The 23,984-nt window shown below is 21.3% G+C and overlaps 7 protein-coding genes across 7 annotated transcripts; 3 read left to right on the top strand and 4 right to left on the bottom strand.

Moving 5' to 3' along the window:
• Nucleotides 1-814: 814 nt before the first annotated feature.
• Nucleotides 815-4,721, bottom strand: PY17X_1233100 (conserved Plasmodium protein, unknown function; the record flags this gene model as incomplete). Its single annotated transcript, XM_022956839.1, has 3 exons — nucleotides 815-3,385; nucleotides 3,538-4,541; nucleotides 4,652-4,721. 3 exons carry the CDS (start codon nucleotides 4,719-4,721, stop codon nucleotides 815-817), a joined length of 3,645 nt encoding a protein of 1,214 aa, XP_022812681.1.
• A 1,265-nt stretch (nucleotides 4,722-5,986) lies between these two features.
• On the top strand, nucleotides 5,987-7,204 carry PY17X_1233000 (uncharacterized protein; the record flags this gene model as incomplete). The annotated part of the gene is made up of 1 exon (XM_721077.3): nucleotides 5,987-7,204. The coding sequence occupies one exon, from the start codon at nucleotides 5,987-5,989 to the stop codon at nucleotides 7,202-7,204; it is 1,218 nt and encodes a 405-aa protein (XP_726170.3).
• A 1,056-nt stretch (nucleotides 7,205-8,260) lies between these two features.
• On the bottom strand, nucleotides 8,261-9,897 carry PY17X_1232900 (conserved Plasmodium protein, unknown function; the record flags this gene model as incomplete). The annotated part of the gene is made up of 2 exons (XM_721078.1): nucleotides 8,261-8,318; nucleotides 8,429-9,897. 2 exons carry the CDS (start codon nucleotides 9,895-9,897, stop codon nucleotides 8,261-8,263), a joined length of 1,527 nt encoding a protein of 508 aa, XP_726171.1.
• A 1,598-nt stretch (nucleotides 9,898-11,495) lies between these two features.
• On the top strand, nucleotides 11,496-13,196 carry PY17X_1232800 (conserved Plasmodium protein, unknown function; the record flags this gene model as incomplete). The annotated part of the gene is made up of 1 exon (XM_022956838.1): nucleotides 11,496-13,196. One exon carries the CDS (start codon nucleotides 11,496-11,498, stop codon nucleotides 13,194-13,196), a length of 1,701 nt encoding a protein of 566 aa, XP_022812680.1.
• Nucleotides 13,197-15,184: 1,988 nt separating this feature from the next.
• PY17X_1232700 (60S ribosomal protein L19, putative) lies at nucleotides 15,185-16,254 on the top strand (the record flags this gene model as incomplete). The annotated part of the gene is made up of 3 exons (XM_022956837.1): nucleotides 15,185-15,187; nucleotides 15,564-15,669; nucleotides 15,821-16,254. The coding sequence occupies 3 exons, from the start codon at nucleotides 15,185-15,187 to the stop codon at nucleotides 16,252-16,254; spliced, it is 543 nt and encodes a 180-aa protein (XP_022812679.1).
• Nucleotides 16,255-17,097: 843 nt separating this feature from the next.
• On the bottom strand, nucleotides 17,098-17,901 carry PY17X_1232600 (uncharacterized protein; the record flags this gene model as incomplete). The annotated part of the gene is made up of 1 exon (XM_724494.3): nucleotides 17,098-17,901. One exon carries the CDS (start codon nucleotides 17,899-17,901, stop codon nucleotides 17,098-17,100), a length of 804 nt encoding a protein of 267 aa, XP_729587.3.
• Nucleotides 17,902-19,525: 1,624 nt separating this feature from the next.
• On the bottom strand, nucleotides 19,526-22,628 carry PY17X_1232500 (Plasmodium exported protein (PHIST), unknown function; the record flags this gene model as incomplete). The annotated part of the gene is made up of 2 exons (XM_724495.1): nucleotides 19,526-22,219; nucleotides 22,425-22,628. The coding sequence occupies 2 exons, from the start codon at nucleotides 22,626-22,628 to the stop codon at nucleotides 19,526-19,528; spliced, it is 2,898 nt and encodes a 965-aa protein (XP_729588.1).
• Between the last annotated feature and the right edge of the window lie 1,356 nt (nucleotides 22,629-23,984).

The following is a 23,984-nucleotide window of genomic DNA, read 5'->3' as shown; positions in this document are numbered from 1 at the left end:
TCTCTTTTGAATTTGGTTCTCCTTGATTATGTTTAAATTTTTTTTTTTTTTTTTTTTAAACTTGTTTTTTGTTATGTCTCACACTTTGGTGTTAAAAATGAAAAGTTAAAAATTGCAAAAAATAAAGTGATAAGAAATTTATATGTATGCTATATTTATTTTTATGCATAAATTGAAAGTATATATTATATGGCATAATGATAAATTATGCTAGCAAAAAAAGTGGAAATTTATAAATTAGCGGCATTTCAATATATTATATTTTTATTATCTTATTTTTTTTTTATTATCTTATTTTTTTTATTATTTTTATTTTTTTTTTTAATGAAAAAAGTTATCACTATTAAAACAAAAACAAGTTAGGAAATCAACAAAATTGCAATCATATCATCAAAATGAAAAATATAAGAATAATAAAAAAAATATAAGAATAAAAAAAATATAAGAATAAAAAAAATATAAGAATAATAAAAAAAAATATAGAATAATAAAAAATATAGAATAATAAAAAAAATATAATAATAAAAAAAATATAAGAATAAAAAAAATATAAGAATAATAAAAAAAAATATAGAATAATAAAAAATATAGAATAATAAAAAAAATATAATAATAAAAACGCAATCGACGTTTTATTTACTAATTTAATAATTCTTGATGTTGTACGAAATAAGAAAGCAAATTTTATAAATTACATAAATTTTGACTAAAAAAAGCGAAATATATAATATAAAAAAAATACATATAAAATAAATAGTTGGGTATGATAATATTTTTTTCTCCTATTTTATTTCCACAATCACATGAAAAAATATCATGTATCATTTGTTATGTAGGAAAAAAAATGTTGTAAATTATTTTGAAACTTGCTATAAATATTTACTAAATCTTTTGTTTTTTGTAATGAATTTTTTGTGATTATTTTATGTTTATTAATTTTTTTTGATAATAAATGAAGATTATTTTTTGTCTCTTTTTTATTATTCTTTTTATTATTTTTTATTTTATTTTTTTGTTTATCACGTTTGTAAATGTACAGAGCTAACTTATTATTTTCATCACAATTGTTGACCATGTTTTCGTATGAACAATGTTCATAACTTTTGTGTATAACACCTTTTTTTTTATGTATAGAATTTGAGCTTATTTTTTTGCATAGATTTTGTTCCGCATTTCTTTGTAAAGAGTTATTATCATTATCATCATTATTATTGTCGTATGTATTACCGCGTGTATTACCGCGTGTATTACCGCGTGCATTATTATTTATTTCAATAATTTTATACAATTTATGTAGTTTATTTTTCCACAAGAATACCTTTTTCTGTCTTTTTTTTTTGTTATCTTCATTACTTTCAAATAAAGATGCAATACTGCCACCGTATTGCTCGAAGCTTTCACTATGGAACACCTTATTACCATAATTCAATTTCGTAAAGTTGTTATTTTTAGTTCCATTTCTAAATAATAAAGAGTTATCAATACTTGATACATTATTTCGTCGAATGTTGTTATATATATTACTTTTATATTGACTTTTAGTCGAATTTTGAGAACATTTTTTTGCAATTTTAAATATTTCTGAAGATGTTTTATAATTTTTTTTAGTTTCATAATATTTTCCTCTTTTATCCATTTTATTATTAACAGTATTTTGTTGTTTTTTTTTTTGTTTCAATTTTTGTTTAGATTTTTCTTTTAGCTTACGTATTTGTTTTTGTTTCAATTTTTGTTTTTTCATTTCTTTACTTCGTATATTTTGAATATTTTCTGCATTATTTTTGTTTATGGCAATTTGATGTAAAATAAGAGGAATAGATGCAATAAATGGTCCTAATATAACTCCTTTTGATCCAAAGGTTGTAATTGAAAGAAATAAAGATAATGAAACAAGCCATGCATGTATGTATGGTATTTCAGTATATATAGTAGTAGTAAAATATAAATAAATAAAAAAATTCACTATAAACAATATAACAGATATTATTTTTTGCTTTTGTATGATCCATAAATGTAAAACTATTATTAATATTAGTATTTCTGGTGATATAATTGGTATAAGAGATAAAATCATACACATTAAAGTAGGTACATAAATAATTGGAAACTGAAAAAATGAAAATATTAACCATATATACATTGTATAAAAATATATTCTTTTTAATGTACATATAATTATGGCTTTTAAACTTTTTGTTATGTTATAAAAAAAAATACTTGATGGGTCAACAACTAATAATAAATCTTTTAAATAATTTAATACTGATTTTTTTGATAATGTTAAATAATATAAAGCTGTAAAAAATATCATTGCTTGGATAATTGCATCAAAAGTGAACATAAAAAAATTTAAAAAAATGAGTACAAAAAATATCATAATTTTTAATAAACCATAACTATTATTAAATATAATATATTTTGTTAATTTTCCAATATCTTCTATTTTTTTTAATGAAAAAAATATATTATTTATATAATTTATAAAATCCTTAAACTTAAAATTATTTTCTTTATTTGACTCATAATCATATTCTTTTGTTACATTTTGAATACTTTTATTATTTTCATCATTATCCATATTTATTTTATCACGTTTATTTGTGTGTGCATTCTTATCTACAATTTCTTCGAAATCCATGCTACTTTTTCTTGTATCAATTTCTATAGAAATTTCTTTACTTTCTTTTTCTAATATTTCATTTGTTCTATTTTCTTCTTTTATTTTTGTTTCTTTATTCAATTCATTTGGTTGATCTAAAATTGTTTTTTCTTCTGAAATATTTATTTCTTTTTCTAATTTTTTCTGAACGTTCATATTTTTTTCAACCATTACACTTTCAAAAACCGTCTTAAAAATACTGTGCCCACTATAATTTCCATCACCTAATGGAGAATTTTTTGATTGTTGTTCTATTTCATTATGTGATATTTTATTATTATTTGAAAAAAATAATATTTTAGATAAACCTTGAATCAATTTTTTGAATTTATAAAAAAAATTATTATTTTTTTGTTCATTAATTAAACATTTTTTTAAATACAAATCTGTCCTGTCATGTTCATATATTTTTTTTTTAATATTTTCTTTTAAAAAAATTACATATTTCTTAAAACTTAAAAGATTGTTTTCTCTGATGTTAATAAACCTTTCGAGAATAAGTAGCAAACAAGAGCTCTTTAATACAATTCCCTTGTGTTTGATAAAATTATAAGAATAAACATTTTCATATATCTCTATAGCTCTTTTTAAATGTGAAGATATAAAAGATATTGTACTGTTATTTAAAAATGGTAATTTGGTGATATTGGCTAGTTCGTACAGACTTTCTATATCATTTTTTCCACGTTGTTTATAAAATTCTCTAAAGGTTTGAATTATGGATGACTAAAAAAGGAAAAAAAAAAATATACATATTATTAATGTGTATTAATTAATAAAATAAAGAAACTATGCATGTTTTGTTTTTAAAAATGTTTTATTTCAACAACTGTGTGTAAATTGGCTAGTTGTTTTTTTTTTTTTTTTTTTTTTCTTACACTCTTAAAATTTGAGGATATATAGTTATTAATCGAATTGATTATAAACACAGATTCTCGATATAAATTAAAAATAAAAAAGCATGATATAGAAGAAAATATGAATATTGAAAATATTATGATCAATATTGTCAAAATACTATTCATATAATGTTTGTATATATATGTATAATTCAGAGATAATTTATTAGCGAATTTATCATACTGTCTTTTATATATATTATAAAAATATTTAAGCCATATGTTTTTTATAATTTTATAAATAATGAAAAAGATGATAATAAAAAAGGCAATTGAAAATAAAAATTCTTTATATTTCTGAAGTATTCTTTTTAAAATATAAAAAAATGTAAGTCTGTGTAGAATTAAAAAATATATTTCACTACCATTCCTATTTTCATAATTTTCAAAACTACTATTAATATTATCATTTTTTTTTTCTTTCCATATAGGCTTAATAATCAAAAAAAAAATATAATGATATATATCTAACTCTTTTCTTATATTATTTATGATATTATAAAAAAAATGTTTTATTCTACTAATTAAATTGTTTTTTTTCCCTTGTTCTTCATATTGAGAAATTGAATCTTTTTTTATGTCACTATTTAATGTATTTTTATCACTTAAATTGTCATATTTATTTATTTCTTTAATTTCATAACTACTACCATCATATAATGTGTCTATTTGTTGTTTATTATTTTCCTTTAAAAAATATATGTCACTCCAATTAGTAGTATTTTTCACATTACTTAAATTTATATTTATTTTTTTTAATTTTTTATCATTATCATTTAGACTGGATTCCCAATAATATGTATTTCCTGAGCTCAATGTTTTTGTTTTATTTTTTTTTTTTATAATTTGTTCTTTAAAAAATTCTGACAATTTCACTTTAATATGGTGTAACGGAATAGAAACAATAAATGCCCAAAATAAGGAATAAAAGTAATATTTTAAAATTATATAATTATAATAAATACATAATATTAGTAATATGCCTATAAAATGTTAAAATATTTATTTTATATTTTCTGTATTGTCTTTTTTGTATACATATTTTCATTCTTATTTCTTATTTCTTATTTCTGATTTTTTTTTTTTTTTTTACCTATAAGATATACAATAAAATGGACAATAGCCTTTTCAGTTTCATCTTTGAACAAATTTGCTTTATGCATTTTCTCTATTCATTTTTATTAAAGGATATAAAAAAATTTGAGAAGGAAAAGAAGAAAAAAAATAATACATAAAATTATTTTAATTATATTTTTTTATGCTTTTTAAATAGCATGGTGATAAGTTTCCCCCTCATTGTTATTTTGTTTTTAATAATAAAATAAAATAAAATATAAAAAGTGTTAATTACCATCAAAATGAAATATAATATTACATTGGGGAAAGATAAAAAAAAACCATAAAATTAAAGATAAAGAAAATGTAATAAAAAAAAATATAAAATAAATGTAAAAATAAAAAGAAAATATATATGGGAAATTAATAATGCATAATTCTTCTTTAATAGCAGTTAAGGGAAAAAATGAAAAGGAAGCGAAAAAAAAAAATCAACATGAAAATCATTATATTTATTGCACTTAAAATATGTTGTAAACACACAAAATAAATAAAAAAAATAGCAAAGTATAAAATAACAAAATTCCAAAGTTATAGTGAAATTTCCATAACATAAAAATTGAAATATTCACATGCTATGCATTTCAATAATATGCATTTATGAACATATTATAGTAATGTGCATATGATTATGTATATATATGTGTATATATATATATGTATATAATATATGTATATATATATGTATATGTATACAATCGCTTGGTTCTGTTTAATAACATTTTCGAGTCTGTAATAAGAAACCATTCCTTAAAATATAATATGCAGAAAATAATAAAAAAGTGGAAATTAACGTAATTAATATGTATTGAACTAAAAGAAAATTAAAAGTTATATCATTCGTGCTATCACATTATTTAAAATATGTACATATTTATTTATAATTTTACCTGCACAAGTCATAATAAAATGGAATTATATTATTCAATATAGAAGAAAATTATTAATGACATTATTACATATAGATACAAACGAGCAGTTATAGAAGGAAATAAATATATATAATAAATTGAATAATGCCAATCGAGTAATATGCCTGCTTTGGGTTAGTATACATATATATATATTTTTTTTTTTTGTAATTTTTTTTATTTTTTAAAATCAAAAATATTCCCAAGTTGTGTGCAAATGAGATCAAGCATATTTTTAAGTTATATATAGGTGCCCCCCAAAAATGCAATTTTCCGAAATATTAAGCATTTTTAAAACGTCTGAATAATGTGAAATATTTGGGAAAATTCGAATATTCTTTGGTATATTACACACATATATATATTATTTAATTTTTCTTTTATCCAATTTGCAATATTTTATGAAATTTCGCCAAAATCTTAAAAACATTCTTATCATTAACTTATATTTTCTGGGAATGGACAAATCGTCAAAATATTTTACCCCCAATAGAGTAAAGAAGATACAAATAAAATATGAAGAGCCATCAAATAACCAACATAACAATATAAAAAAAAACATTGTAAAAAATGACAATGATATATTAAATAATCAATATAAAACTTATTTTACGAACAATGCAATTAAAAAAGAGAAATGTGACAATATAGAAGAACTAGCAGATAAAATAAATCAACCAAATGAACCGAATGAACCGAATGAACCGAATGAACCGAATGAACCGAATGAACCGAATGAACCGAATGAACCGAATGAACCGAATGAACCGAATGAATTGAAGCCAATTGATAAAAACAACCAAAATGACGCACCAAAATATGGTAGAACAAAAAGGAAAACAATAAAAAGTGAAAAAAATGATGAAATAATTAAAAACTTAAAAAATGAAAATGATATAGAAACGAAAAAAAAAATATTCATTTTAACATATAATAAAATAAAAGAAATGAGAAAAAATATAAATGCTCCAGTAGATAAATATGGGTGTCATATGTTAAGCGAACAAACTGATGATTTAAAAAATTTTAGATTTCAAACTTTAATTTCATGTTTATTGTCATCTCGAACAAAAGATGAGGTAACAGCTATGGTAATGGGTAGACTAAAAAAACATGGATTAAATGTTGAAAACATATTAAAGACCTCTGAAGAAGAATTAAAAAAATTAATATATGGAATAGGATTTTATAATGTTAAATCAAAACAAATTATTAAAATTTGTCAAATTTTAAAAGAAAAATATAATTCGGATATACCACATAATTATGAAGAATTAATAAAATTACCAGGTATTGGGGAAAAAGTTTCACAACTTATTTTACAAACAGCTTTAAATAAACATGAAGGAATAGCTGTTGATATACATGTACATAGAATATCTAATCGTTTAAACTGGGTTTATACGAAAAATGAAGCGGATACACAAATAAAATTAAAAAGTTTTGTGGATAAAGAATTATGGTCAGAACTAAATCATTTATTAGTTGGATTTGGACAAGTAATTTGTAAAGGAAAAAAACCATTGTGTGAAAAATGCACACTTACAGATTATTGCCAATATTATAATGATAACTTTGTCAAAAAAAAAAAAAAAAAAAAAGAAGATCACAGTGAATAAAAATGAAATTGTCCAGAGAAATATATATATTTATTTATATGTGTGCAAATGACCTCACTTTTTATGAACATGTCAGAAATTTTGTATTTTTTTTTTTTTTAGGAGCTAGCTAATTTTCTATATTTTTTAAGGATATATTTTTTTATTAATTTTTAATTAAGTTTCAACTAATTCATTTTTTTTTTCTTATTACATAAAACATAACATATTTGTTTAATATGCATATGTTTAGTTTTTTTATTATGTCTGCAATTATTTGCTTCCCGTAAATATATATTTTTTTGTTTTAAATTAATGTGATTATTTTATTTTTAATTTATTGATATGCTTTTAAATTTGTTTGATGTCACAGGTTTATTAATACAAATTATTGGGGCGTTAAACATGCCCATTTTTAAGAACAAAAAATAATAAATATATTAACACTGAATAAATACTAAAAAAATATTAAAAACTAAGAAATACAATACACGAAAAAAAAAAAAAATAATAAATACAGGAATCATGCAAAATGCATCAAACTTGATAAGTTTACTCAAATTAAGGATGAAATATCACAAAAATATTTTCTTCTTGGAAAAACCAAATTATAGACAATATAAAAAAAAAAAGTAAAATAAAATAAAATAAATAAATATATATATATATACATATATATATGCATAGATTTATGGATAGATTTATGCATATACGTTTCTTAATATTATTGAAACTAGTTCAAATACTAGAATGTCAATATATTAGATAAACGTAATATGATAAATGATCGGAATTGATTTAAAATATTATAAAACATTTTATTATTACACAAAAAAAAAGTGAATAAAATAGGAAATCATAAAATGTATAATTGTGGGATAAAACAAATACAAGTATGAAAATAATTACACGTGTATCGTTACAAATAATTATACAATCCTTTTTATTTGTTTACAAAAATTAAAAAAAAAAATTATCATTATTATTATTATTATCATTATTATTATTATTATCATTATTATTATTATTATCATTATTATTATTATTATCATTATTATTATTATCATTATTATTATTTTATAGTTTGGCAAAAGACAAGGCACTCCATCCTGGAAGAGTCCATATCTTTAAATTTCTACAAATAAAAAAAAGTGAAAACAAAATGAATATGTTAATAAAATTGGGTAGGAAAAATATTGAAAATATTGAAAATATTGAAAATATTGAAAAATATTATAAATATACCTAAACTTGTTGATATTCTCATACATTTCATAGGATATAAATAAATCATTACTCCATAAACAATATAATGATTCTGAATGTTTTTTATACAAAATAGATATTAGTTGATCTCCTTCTTCATTATTAATATCATAAAAAGAATTAGTATGTTCATTTAAAAGTTTTCTAAAAGATTCATTATTTAAATAATTTGTTTTTTTGTGTTCATGTCTAAAATATAAGCCAAGTTGTATAATTCGGATATTATTTTTTTTAATTTTATCAACAAAACAAGTAAATATTGTTACTATTTGAGATCTATTTAAATTATCAGAATATAATAATTTAGTAATTATTATATCTTTTAAATTTTTGAATTTTCCAACAAAACATAAAAGATCATTTCCTTTAATTTCCACATCTAATATTAATCTTTCTAAATTATGAAAATCTATTTTCATTTTTAAATTTTTACAAACATTATTTTTTTTAAAAATATTTATATATTTTTGTATTTTATCATTTTTTATATTATTATTCTCACACTTTTTTTGGGAATTTTGAGGTCGTGAAAGATGAAATGTATTACAATTAGTGAAAAATGATTCAGAAAAATCAGGATCATAATCAATAGAATAATATGGAAATGTGTTAAAATAGTAATTAAAATTATTATATTCATTAGATTGTTTATTGTCTATTTCTGGTTCATTATTATTAAAAGTGTATCTATGATAAGATTCGGTTTCATTTTCTGTAAGTTTTAATGTGTCTTCCAATTGGTTATGGTCATAAAGGGTATCATGAAAATTGGCTTTTTCGTTTTCTTCGCTATTTTTTTCGTTTTTTTCTTCGCTATTTTTTTCGCTATTTCCGCTTAAAAATTTGCTGTTTAACAAATTTGCAACAGTTGGGTGTATGCCTTCATATATATAATTTGTATTTTTTTTTCTAAAATATAATCTAAGATCTTTAATATTTTTAAAATTGTTTATAGAAAAATTAATTATTTGTTCTACATTTTCATTTTCATGAACAGATAAAAATAACCCATTTGTGTTAAAAAGAAGTTTTTTATATTTATCAAAAAAATTCATATTTAATAAATTTATATTAAAAAAACGAAAATCAACAGTATCCCATCCATATTTTGTGTTAAATGCATTATAAAAAGACATACTTATTATTTTATATTTCCATCTTTCGGTAAATGTTAAAAATGATAATATATTGCATACTATATCAGAATTATTTAAAACATGTTTATTATCTTTTTTTATTTGATCTATCCTTTGACCTAATATATCTTCATTCTTCCTTTTTTTATTTATAATTCGTTCTTTTATATTATTTTTATTTAATTTAAATTCAATTTCTTTGATATTTGAAAATTTATTTTCCACTTTTATTCCATTCAACATACATCGATTATTATCATAAGATTTTTTTTCATATTCATCTTTTTGGTTATCCAATTTATCCTTCCTCATTTTAAGATATAACTTTTTTAAAAATGTGTGCAAATAAATACAACATATAAAATCTAACCACAAATAATAACTACATTCAAGGAGTTAGCTAAAATTATACTAAAGCGTAGCCATACACAATCAATAAAGAATCTAAAGAATCAATAACGAATCAATAACGAATCGATAACGAATCAATAACACATTAACAACGCATTAATGGCGCATACAAAACCAACGTATACAAACTTAAAAATAAATATGTGAATAAATTATTTATACAGCCATTTTGTAGGCTCACATATTAATATCTATATAATGTGTTATTCTTGATATTATTAATTTTTAAAAAATATATTTTCTATAAAAAAAATTAAGAAAGAAATAACGACGCAATTATTTAACAAAGTTGTCTTTTGTAGAAAAAAAAAAAAAAAAAAAAAAAAAATGATATAGACATTATATTTGATTTTACTTTTTCAAATTTATAATCAACATTTAAAAAATAGAGAAATATAAAATTATATATTTTTTTATTATTACATGTGTGCATAAAATAATACATTTTAAAATGTAATATGCATCAAAAAAAATATAAAATAAAAATGGCAATATATCGCAGATATACTAAATATAGTTGATGTTATTTTACATTTTTTGTCTCTGTTTTTATAAATAAAATATTAAAAAAAAAAGTAGAAAATAAAAATTATTTTTTTTTTTTTTAAAAATAACAATATTTAACTTAAAGTGCCAATTTATGCAATAATTAAATGTATAGAATATATACCATTTCTACATATTTATAATTAAAAAAAATAAAACTAAAATATGATAATTAAATATGAAAAATATTTTATACTCGCATCTTAGAATAATAAAGTTTCTAAAATTAAGTTGCACCAAATATCATGAATGTTTGGTACACATTTTAAATATATAAAAATTGTCCATATTTTTAATTCATTTTTTCCTAACAAAAAAAACATCATATTATTGTAACCATATCTATCTATGCATATGTATAGACTATTTTGTATTAGCATATACTCTTGTTTTTATTTTATTCCATTACGCTAACCAACAACATGTATATATAATATATATATATATATATACATATGTATGCACATCTATAATTTTGCCGCATTGGTATTTTCCAATTTTATTTTATATTTGTTCTATTCCCAAACATATGAAATAATGTGATATTTATTGCATAGCAATATAGAAACACAACATAATCATAAATTGCAGAATACATTGATACATGCACATATTCCTCCCTTCCTCAGAAACATATATTTTGTAGGAAAAAAAATGTAGTATATGTTTATAGTTTGAAAAATAAAATATATGCACATATCTATATATGGTTATATATATTTTCTGAATTAGTAATATCTTGAAATATGTGTGCTAGATCGAATTCACAACTTGTCTATATTTTATAAATGTATGCTATATTGATATATGCAAAATATTGCGTTCATGTTATAATCATTACACACGCACACATATAACCCTCCAAAATAAAAAAATAAATAATAATAAAAAAAAATAATAATAATAATAATAATAATAAAAAAAAATAATAAAATATTGTCATTATTTCGAGGATGAAAAGATATAGTGAAGGAAATGAAAAGATATTTAATTGTGATAAAAATAAAAAAAGTAAAAAAAATAGTTCGTCATTTGATTTGTTGTATGATTGTAAAGAGGGATATTCGTTTTGCAAAAAAAATAACTTCAATAATTTAAATGGGTTATTAATTGAAAAAAATATATTTTTATTTAATTTTATTTTAAGTATAAAATATAATAAAGAGAAAAAAAAGACTAAAAACAACGAAAAAGATAGTGAAAAAAATGAAGACAACAAATTAAATTTATATTATTTTTTTCAAAATCAAAAAATATTCTTTAATTATGATAATTTGGAAAATATAAAAACAGAAAAAAGTGCCATTATTACAAAAAGTTTTCAAGAAGAGACTGAAGAAATTTCCGATCTTGATAATAAAAAAATTGATATATTTTATGAGAAAAAATTCAAATTTTTGTTAAAAAATAATTATTTTTTTTATATAAAAAGATATATCCACAATATTTTAACGAATGTTGATATATGCACACATGATAAACCAAATGAAACTTTTTTTGAATTTTTTAGTATATTTAAAAATAATAAAAAAAAAATATGTTTCGAAAATCAAGGTCAAAATCAAAATGAATTATTAAGTGATGTATATTTTGATGTGTCTGAAATTTCAAACGATAGTGATTATAATTATTTTTATGAAAGATCTAATCAAATAGTTGAATTTGAAGATGAACATGTCGAAATAAATAATGAAGAAGAATTATATAAAACACAAATAGAGAAAAGTAAAAGTCTTCCTAATAATCTAGAAATTATTAAAAATGATCATTTTAATAAATTTGAAAAAAAAAATTCAATTTTTTTAGCGGATAATGAAAAAAAAAATAAGGAAAAAAAATTTGAAAAATATATATGTCGGCGTTGCTTAAAACAAAGAAAAGATATGCATAATAATGATGGAGATGGAGATGGAGAAACTATATTTTATACAAAATTTGCAAATGTATGCTTATTACAAATATTCATGTCTAACTTAACAAAAAATGAGTTAAGCTTTTGGGGAAAAATAAAAGATTATATTGAAAATATGTTAGGTAATATAAAATCAAATATATTTTACAAAGGCATGTCTAATTATGTTGAAATGCCTTATATTGAAATATTAGATAAAATAAAAAATGGGAATAGTTTTAATTTTATAAAAAAAAAAAAAAAAATTATTACTTTAAAAAAAAAAAGTAAAATAATAAAATGTTTATTTGAAAAAACATTTAATTCAATTAGAATTTCTGTTAAATATAAAATAATTTCTGGAGATCAAAAATTTTATTATTTTTGCAAAGACGCAATGCAAAAATATCAAAAATTAATGAAAAATAATATATATACAAATAATTCCTCTAATTATTTTAAAACACATTCTAATAATAATAACAACAAAATTAAAACTGTTAATTATGGAAATGGTGAAATACATAATTATCTAAACCCTATTGTCTTTAAAAATAAAGTGGAAAAGGGTTATGATTTTTCAATTTTAGTTCATAATAAACACATAGAAATATATGGTTATATTTATATTCGAAATTATGTTTTTTTTTTATTAATTATGACAGAAATTTACATGTTTATGCATTTTAATGAAGTTAGTTATACCTATTCGAGCAATACTGAAATATTTTTAGATCAAATTTTAAAAAACCTTTTTACATAATTATATTGATTTATATATATACAAGACAAATATATCTAAACCGTATCTTCTAATTCAGTTTTTTTTTAAACACTAAATTGTTTATCGGCCATTGACCAAGCATATGTATATGCACTTGCTATAAATTATTTTACTCGAATTTGTGGCCATATACATAATGCATAATATGCAATACATATTTATGCTTATAAAAAAGAGCAATTTATATAGACAACAGAAAAGCGAGCATATTTAATACATTTTTATAGGTCAATAAAAGGTCTTTTCTTTTTTCATTTAAATTTATCTCTTCGTAGAGTTTAAAAAATTAGCATATCACTACATCACTACATCACTACATCACTACATCACTACATCACTACATCACTATATCACTATAATTTTACTTTTTTTTTTTTTTCTTTTTTTTTTTTTTTTTTTTTTTTTTTATATATGGATAATATGAAGGAACTGTATTAGAGTTGTTGTATCGAAGTATATTGATAGGGTTGTATAAAAGTTAAAAAGGGCATATTGTTCTTGCCCTTTTTTAACATGTTCATAAAGTAGCAAATAGCTACATATGCATAGCTACATATATACGCACACATTTGAGAAGATTAAAAACGAATTAATTGATAACTCGCATAATAAGAAACCAAATTTTTATATGTTAATTATAGGCAGCATATGATGCCCTTATTTCTTTTCTTTTTTATTTTCCCATTTTTATCATTATTTTTTATCATTATTTTTATCACTATTTTTATCATCATTTTTATCATTATTTTTTATCATTATTTTTATCACTATTTTTATCATCATTTTTATCATTATTTTTTCCGAATTATTAATTATAAATATAATAAAAAAAAAAAAAATATATTATTTTTCATTGTAGTATTTCTTTAGTACATTTAAAAATGTTGCTTATTCCAAGTAACTACAAAGGGAGTCAGGGGGGGTGTCATTCCCCAGGTGCTATATTTAACCAAATGTTATTTAAATATTTAATGAGGTAAAAAAAAAGTAAAAAAAAGTAAAAAAAAAGTAAAAAAAAAGTAAAAATGTAGTAAAAAATGTAGTAAAAATGAGGTAAAAAATGTAGTAAAAATGAGGTAAAAAATGAGGTAAAAAATAAGGCAAAATTTAAGACCTTTAAATTATATTAGTATATGCATAACTATATGCTACTAAATTTATATAGCGGAAGCAAAATTAATACATACGTATTTATAATTTATTGCATGACAATATGTTAAAAATTACTACTATATAAAAATAAAACTCTTAAATTTGTCATGTACTTAATATATAGTGTATTTGTTTATGTAGTTATTTATTAACCGATATTTTTGGGGGCAATATAAATATTTTTAATTTACAAACATAGGCATTAAATATGTACTTACAGTTTTATCAGCATATTATATATTATTATATATATTATTATGCTTTTATTATGCCTTTTATTTTATAAGGCCAAAATTGTATAGGGCATAACAAATTATATTTTTAAGAACTTACAAAAAAAAAAAGAATTATAAAGGGGAAATATTATATGCATACAAATCCGTATAATGTTTTAGGTGCTTTTTATACTCATTAATTTATTTTATTCTTTCTATTTATGATTTTTTTTTAATTTTATTAAGTTTTCCATACATAATTATTATAATATATATATAATATAACATAATGCATATTAACATAGTGTAGTCACTATCGCAAATATGTTTTATAGCAAAAATAATAATTAATATATATATATATATATATCCATATATATACATACATATTTATTATATGCAATAAATGCTATTTAATAATTTTTTTTTTTCCAGTTTTGGAATTTTTTTAAATAACTTTGAAAATTAATTAAAAAAAATTATGTAAAGAAAAATAAAAATAGAAAGAAAAAAAGTTATTCTTTTAACTAAAATAATAATTTAATAAAATTATAAAAACACATAGAGAAAAGCATTAATACAAAAATATATATCTTTAAAATGGTAATAACAAAAAAATACAAAAATAGATAGTTACATTTTTATATAAATATTTATATATTTTATATGTTTTAAAAATGAAAGTAATGTAAAAATTTGTAACGAATTTCCAGAAATCAGGAAATTCAAATATTTATTCTATCATATATATAATATTAAATATTCCCATGATATATATATATATCTCTTAACTTATGTGTTTCAACCCTTTTGTACTTGCCCCCTCCCCTATACACTTTTCTTCTATTCTATGCATTTTTAATCATCTCTCTTTTTTTATAAAGAAAACAATTAAATAAATTTCATCTTGTAGAATAAGCAAAAATGTCATAATTATTTCGATTATATATTATTATTATTTTTTTTTTTTTCCCTTTAGTCGCTCAAGTTGCAAAAAAGATTAGCAGCTTCCGTTTTAAAATGCGGAAAAAATAAAATATGGATGGACCCAAATGAAATTAACGAAATATCGCTAGCTAATTCAAGTAAGAAAAAAAAAAAAAAAAAAAAAAAAAAAAAATATCATTACATATAAAATTTTAGTAATACTTTGGCGATACAAAGCTTAAGTTGTATAATGTGTTTTCCATGTGCATATGTATATATATTTTTTTTTTTTTTTTTTTTTTTTTACAGGGTTTAGCATAAGAAAATTGTATAAAGAAGGGTTGATACTAAAAAAACCACCTAAGGTATATAGTAGAGCAAGAGTTCGATTATATAAATTAGCCAAAAGAAAGGGAAGACATATGGGTATAGGTAAAAGAAGAGGTACAAAAAATGCTAGAACAAATACCAAAACTTTATGGATTAAACGTCAACGTGTATTAAGAAGATTATTAAAAAGATTTCGAGATTCTAAAAAAATAGATAGACATTTATATCACTCATTTTATTTAAGATGTAAAGGTAACCAATTTAAAAACAAAAGAACTTTAATTGAAGCTATACAAAGAGAAAAAGCTGAAATATTGAAAAAGAAAACTATAGCTGATCAATTAGAAGCTAAGAGATTAAAAGCACAAATTTTAAGAAATAAAAGAAAAATGAAAAAAGATAAAGAACAATAAATAACAAACAAAATGTGTTATGTATAATATATGTAGATATTTATTTAAGCCCAAACTCGTATAACATCCTATAGATATAATAACATTTATAATTACAAAAAAAAAATATATATATTGTTTATAAATTTTTGAATTAAAAGAACCTAATTCGAGCGATATTTTTTGAAACAAAATAATGAAGAAATGGAAAAACAAATATATATAATGTATATCAATATATATGTTTGTTTATTAAAAATTTCAAAATATGTAATCCTTATGCTAAAATGGGCTTGTACATAATATATATGTACAATTTTCAATATTAATACATTCATATATTTATATATTCGTGGTTTTAAATAAATATGCATATTATATAAAACTCATTTATATTTTACTTTGTTACGTGCGCTAATTTTATTTCATTCGAAAAAAAAAAAAAAAATAAAAATATAAACCTATTATTTTATACATCACTTTTTAAACGGACTAAAATTAACTATTAAAAAATTATTATATATTTTTATATATTATTGTACATTTTTTTTTAATTCACTAAACAAATAAGTTCCCTTTTTCTTCTCTTAATTTGCTTAACCACTGGAAGAAAACAATCAAAAAGGTGAAAACTGTTAACAATAGGTATTATGCGGAGTGTGCATTGGTATACAAAAAAAATAAATATAGAAAAAATATAGTATAGAAAATAGTGTGGAAAAAATAGTGTGGAAAAAAAGTAAAACAAACTGGGAAAACAATTAAATAATATATAGAGTATAGAATTGACATGATGAATGAGGGAATTAATTTTTCCGTCTAATATTTAAAGGGAAGAAAAGTTTGTTAAACAAAAAATAATAACTAAATTATATTTTGCTTGTATTTCATTAACATATTTTCTGATATTAATTTTTTAATTTCTTTGAGAACTAGCGAATTTTTTCTTTTGAAATCTTTTCGTTCATTTTGTAAAGTTGTTAAATCGTTAACATAACTTAAGTGGTGTAGTTTTCTTTTTTTATTTATATTATCAATATTTTCTTTTAATAATTTAATTGAATTTTGTAAATTAATATCAACTTGAGTAAATGTTTTCATATGCTCACTCCATATGACTTCTTTGTATTTATTCATAAGTTCTATATTAATTAAAGCATTATGTAAATTTTCTAAAACTAGCTGATGATTTTCAAACGTTTTTTTAGCTTGATTAACAGTATTATTATTATTTATATTACTTGTTGAATTATTTTCAATATCATAATGATCAAAATTAAGTAAGCTCATTTTATTATTTTGTTCACATCGTTTTAATTCATTCTGTATAATTGAATTTTTATTATTTAAATATAATAAATCAGGAATCGGAAAATTTTCTAAATATTCTTTTACTTGATTTGTTTCTTTCATTATATTCATTTCTTCTTCAATTAGCTTTTTAGCATTTTGTTCCAATTCATTATCATACGAATCAATGTATGGTAATGCATTTACTAAATAATGTAATTCAATAGATTTATATAGCTTTTCACTTTTTTTTTTTTTTTTTTTTTCTTCACTATTTTCATTTAAAGCATAATCATTATTTCTATTCTCAATCTTTTCCATTGGACCATTTAATGTATCCCCATTTTCTTCATTACTTTCATTTGTATTGCTTTCCATCTTTACAATCGTATTTTACAAGTTTGTAAAAAAAAATACTAAGAATTGTACTACTACATATATATATACCTATTTATGTGTGCATTTTTTTATATTATGTTATTACTACCTTTCTATACGAATTATGTAAAATGAGTAAAATCCACCATTCGAGAACGTTCTATACAAATTTTATGAGAACTTTCAATTATCATAAAAAATTAATATATTAAAATATTTAAAAAAGTTGAAAAATTTTTCATAATTTTATTTGGCTGTTTTTTAGCTGTTTTTTTGGCTGTATTTTTTTTTTTTTTTTTTTTTTTATCCTATTTTTCATTAATATAAAATTCGTGCGAATTGTTTACTGCTTTATTTTTTGGCATTCAAATAAAAAAAAAAGAACAAAAAGAAACAAATTATTGAGAATATATGCATATATATATATATATATATATATTTTTTTTTAATGCAAAAATGGCAATAATATTTTATTTATTTTCAATGATATTATATTAAATATTAATTGGGGCCTTTAATAGCAAGCAAGGGAATGAACAAAATTTTATGGGATATTTTAAAAATTATTAAATCGACAAAAGTGGAGCCTATTATACATAAAAGGGGTTTCTCCCCATTTTCCAGTTAATTTTCATTCTATATGTATGCATATTTTTTTTTAATTTTGACTTAACATTTATTTTTTTTGTTCACTATATATATATTAGGACATGTTAGGATGTATTAGAATATGTTAGGGAAAAATGGAATAAACGCTTTGTGGGTTTTAGTTTTTTTATGTCAATTCGGTATGTATACATATTTTTATAGATATGATAATACTAAGAATAACGACGAATGTCACATTTTCACCTTAAGCATGTGTTATATTCAAAATATTTCAAACACATTGCATATATAATATTATATATATTCTTTATCCAAATTTTTCATACAAAGTTTGTTAACACTAAGACATTGTTTCAAACGGGAGAATATAAAAAATTGATTTTTTTCTATATATGTAATAATTATTATAAAGTGTACAAAATTATGACATTTCTATATATATATATATATATAACATATTATCGGATATTTTAAGTAAGGTATGTTTACATAAATATCGGTTAACTCAAATTAACAAATAGGAACAATATCAAAATTTATGCATTATCATAAGACATTGCAACAGTGCAAATAATTTTCTTTTTTGAAATAAAACATTTTAGAGGAATACATATATTTCTCATAAAAATATAAATATAAATTTATAGCCTATGTAAAATAACAAAAATATTCGAATTAAACAAAAAATACTATAAATACATTTGTAAGTTCTTTACTCACATAATAATCACTTTTAAATCTTATATGGGAAAAATAAATACGTATAATAATCATCAATTTTGTTCATTTATTTTGTAGTATTTTTATTTATATTAAAAGGAAAAAAAAAAAAACCTTAACTCTTTTAAACAAACCTTTATGTGACTGAAAGCAAAAATATTTTTCCAAAAAAAAAAAAGGAATAGCTATATGTGTTCATAAAATTGTAATTATATATTACTGTATATAAAATGAAGTATATTAGGCAGTTGTATTAAAGTAGGATTTCTCCCTAAATTATTTTAATGATAACTTATCAATCGCTTTGATAGCTGTATTTATTCATTTTGTATGTTAAAGCTGCCATCCATGTATCTTTAATTTCTGATTGTAATTCTCTCCAAGCCTCTTTTTTATTTTTAATAAACTCAACAAAATTAAAAGATACATTAGTAGATGATTTTAATAATTCTTTGAATTCAGAAACATCTTCTTTTTCATGTTTTACAAATTTATTAACCAAAGAATAAAATACTTTCCACCAAGCTTTTGTACGTAATTCTGGATTTAATTTATTTCGTTTTTGTAAATATATAGAATATTGTAATACATATTCTTGAGTTAGCATAAATTTTTTAGTTTCAGCAATAATGAAATCTGTCCAAATATCATACAACGCTTCTGGAGTTGTATTTACATCTAATGCGCTAATTTTTGAATTTATATGATCATCCATTTCTTTGATTTGAACATCTGTTGACTTTTTTGGACTAAAACTAGCATCACTTACTTCCCTACTACCTCTAACTGCAACTGTTCCTGGCTTCTCTTTATTAATAGTCTGAATAATTAGTTGCTCCTGTTGAGCAAGATCTTCATCATCATTTGATTTAGATTGATGTGATACACTTTTATTTTCTTTAGTAGATTGATAGTTCACACATCTAAAACATGGTTTATCCTCTTCTATAGATAATGTAGATGCTGATTCATTATCTGATCTATAAGGATCATTTCCTCGTAAACTGGTCGTTGGTGAATTTAATTTACTTCCTGACCTTGAAGAGTCTCTATAATTATAGCTATTCATTGGGTTACGAGATTTTGAAGATGTGGGTGTAGGATATTGAGAACTATAATCTCTTGACATACTATTTGAATCGAATCGATCAAACATTTCATGTTCATTTCTTGAATAACCTTCGCGTTGGAATGCATCCATACCAGGAATGTTTGATACAGATGGCTTTCTTGAAATAGGTTGATATGAGCTTTTCAAACCGGACCACATTGAATCTTCTGGTTTATAATCTTCAAGGCTATCCAAGCTTCCAATTAATTTATTTCTGCTCATTCCTTGATTTCTACTACTTGATGGTGGGTATTGGTCAGGTCTCATTCCTTGTCTACTACTTGATGGTGGGTATTGGTCAGGTCTCATGCTTTGTCTACTGTTTGGTGGTGGGTATTGGTCGGGTCTCATGCCTTGTCTACTGCTTGATGGGGAATATAAATCGTGTCTCATACCTTGTCTACTACTTGATGGTGGGTATTGTTCAGGTATCATGCTTTGTCTACTACTTGATGGTGGGTATTGGTCAGGTCTCATTCCTTGATTTCTACTGCTTGATGGGTAATATAGATCAGGTCTCATTCCTTGTCTGCTGTTCATTCCGTGGGTTCTACTTATTGAAGAAGGTCTCAGGCCATCCCACATTCCCATACTCATTTCTTCATTACCACGAACATTAGAATTGGAACTTTTGGGGGGACTACTTTTTTTATTTTTAAATAAATCAGTAGGTTCATTCCACATGTTCATGGATTCTTTTTCAGTATGATGTGAACCAAAATTAGTTTTTCTTTTGGCCCCACCATATGATTTAGGATCTCCAAACAGCATATTGATTTCATTTTCATCAATTATATCTAAATTATAGTTATAATTTGAAGCACCTTGTCCTGATTGTTGGTTTGTTTGATGATTTTCAGATCCCATAGGCAATTTAGTATTAATTGTTGCATATTCAGCTTCTTGTTCAGGTCTTGGAATTTCGCTAGTTGATGGTTGTTCAGGTCGTGGAATTTCGCTAGTTGATGGTTGTTCAGGTCGTGGAATTTCGCTAGTTGATGGTTGTTCAGGTCTTGGAACTTCGCTAGTTGATGGTTGTTCAGGTCTTGGAATTTCGCTAGTTGATGGTTGTTCAGGTCTTGGAACTTCGCTAGTTGATGGTTGTTCAGGTCTTGGAACTTCGCTAGTTGATGGTTGTTCATGACCTTGATCTACTTCTTGAATTGCATGTTTCATATAACCAACCCATTCAGTAAAGTGTATTGTATTTACATCATCTTGTGTTTTCTCTCTATAAGGGTTATCTAGTTCATCATCTTCAGGTGATATTGTTAAAGAAGTATGCAAAAATGATCTTATCACAGAATCAGATGGTATTACACTTATTCCATACTGAATATCGGGATTGTTTGAAATTTGTTGACCATAAGATTCCTGTTGATATTGGCTTTCAACATAATAATGTTCATCACCTTGTTCATATCCATGTTCATAATTTGTCGTTTCGGTAAGTTTAGCATCATGAGTATATTCAGCTTGATTACTAGAAAGGCTACTTTCTTGGAAATACTGAGCACCATTTTCATTAGAGTCATTAGTTTGTTCATTTTCTTTATCTTTAGTGACATCTAAATCTGTATGACTACTTTCTGATTTGCTAGAATCTTCAGAGCTAGCTGCATGTGTTGAGTCGCTATCGTTTGTTTCAACATTTTGTTCAACATTTTGTTCATCATTTTGTTCATCATTTTTTTCATCATTTTGCTCTGTTTCATGTTTTTCATTAATTTGTTCTGTTTCATGTTTTTCATCATTGTCCACTACCTCTGTTCCCGTAAACCCAACATTTGTAGCTTCATCTTGAGCAACTGCTTCGCTTAAATTTCTACCTTCTTTTGCGATTCTAGAAAATTCAGAGTTAGAGTGTACACTATCATTCTATAATAAGGAAAAAAAAAAAAAAAAAATGAAATAATGAAGGTATTATATGAGCATGGATATATATCTCTAAAAGAAAGATAAACATATTATAAATTTGAGTGAAAATACATATATTTTTTTTTGTTTTTTTTTTTGTTTTTTTTTTGTTTTTTTTTTGTTTTTTTTTTGTTTTTTTTTTGTTTTTTTTTGTTTTTTTTCATACATCTAGAAATACAACAATAATGATTCCAAAAGCTAAAATAATTTTATAAAATGTGGAAGCCAAGTTGAATCTTTCAAAACTATTTTTCCTATAGGCCCTTCTATTTCCTTTTTTTAACTTTCTATCATTGACATTTTTTTTAATAAGTGAAACGGATGAACCCGAAGAAGGAAGAATTATAATAGGCAATTTACCTGAATCCATATCATTAAATTTTTTATTATAACATAAAAACTAAAACATAAATATAATATGTAATTTACCAAAAAACATTAATATTAAATTAATGATTCTAAAATATATAGCATAATTATATTATTAAGATGTATATATATATATTATTAAAAAATAAAATATTGTATTTGTTCAAAAATAAAAACATTAGATATATTTATTTTAAAATTTTCTGATCTATTTTTCAAACCTTAGATGCATTTTTTATATTTTTTCTATAAATTAATAATAATAAAAATATATGTATTATATTTTATTTTTAGGGCAATATAAAAATATTTAAAAAAAATATATATGTATATATATATATCGACTTTATCTCTATTTTTTAAGTATGAAATAATTCACATATCCAAGATTGCAAATATATGGATGGTTCTAATAATAATAAACTAAATGTATATAAATTATTTTTAGTTTTTAAATAAAAAAAATATTTTTTTCTATAATATAAAATGTAATATTTTAAGCTTAAATTCTACAATAAAATAATAATTTATAACAAGATAATAAAACACCTTAGAAATAAAGTATCAAATAATAAATAGGGAATACAATCGAAGCCTTTTTTTCAACATAGAATTTATTTCCGATAAAATAACAAAATAAAAAAAAATATAATAAATGCATTTATTATTATTTTGTTATTTTTCTTTATAATACAGATTTTTATAATTCCTTTTTATACACTTATAAATTATTTATTCTTAATAAAATGTTAACAATTTTATGATCATATAATAAATTTTTAAATATTATTAAAAAGTTATATTTAACAAATGTATTTTTTTTTTTTTAGAATACAACTGTATTATATATATTATATGTGAAGCTACAACTATGATCATATTATTATGATATTTATCAAATTACTTTATATAAAAAAAAGAAATTAAACAGTAAAAGAGCAAAATAAAATATGATCAAAATAATGCATATATTATTAATAAATTTTAGATGGTATTTCTGACCATTTAATAATGTCAAAGTTTTTATTATAAAAAATCTAACTTTTTCAAAATAATTTTTTTTTTTAAAAATAATTTTTTTTTTCAAAATCTTATATATTTATTATAGTTGTGTAATAATACATAATTTAGTCAATAGAATAAGAAGACAAAACATACCAATAATATAAGTTACTAATTTTATAGCAATTTTTTTTCGAATTTTATTATGTCAATATAATAACATTATCCTTTTTTCCCCTATATATATATATATATAATATTTTTTATCTTGTAAAATATAATTATTATGAATTTATGCTATCTTTCTAATTACAAATATAATAAAAAATATATTGCATAAAATATCATGTATCTA

This window comes from Plasmodium yoelii, assembly GCF_900002385.2.
Source record: "Plasmodium yoelii strain 17X genome assembly, chromosome: 12".
In the NCBI taxonomy this organism is placed as follows: domain Eukaryota; phylum Apicomplexa; class Aconoidasida; order Haemosporida; family Plasmodiidae; genus Plasmodium; species Plasmodium yoelii.
Note: the sequence above shows the minus strand (reverse complement) of the source record. Positions and strands in the feature narration are given on the sequence as shown.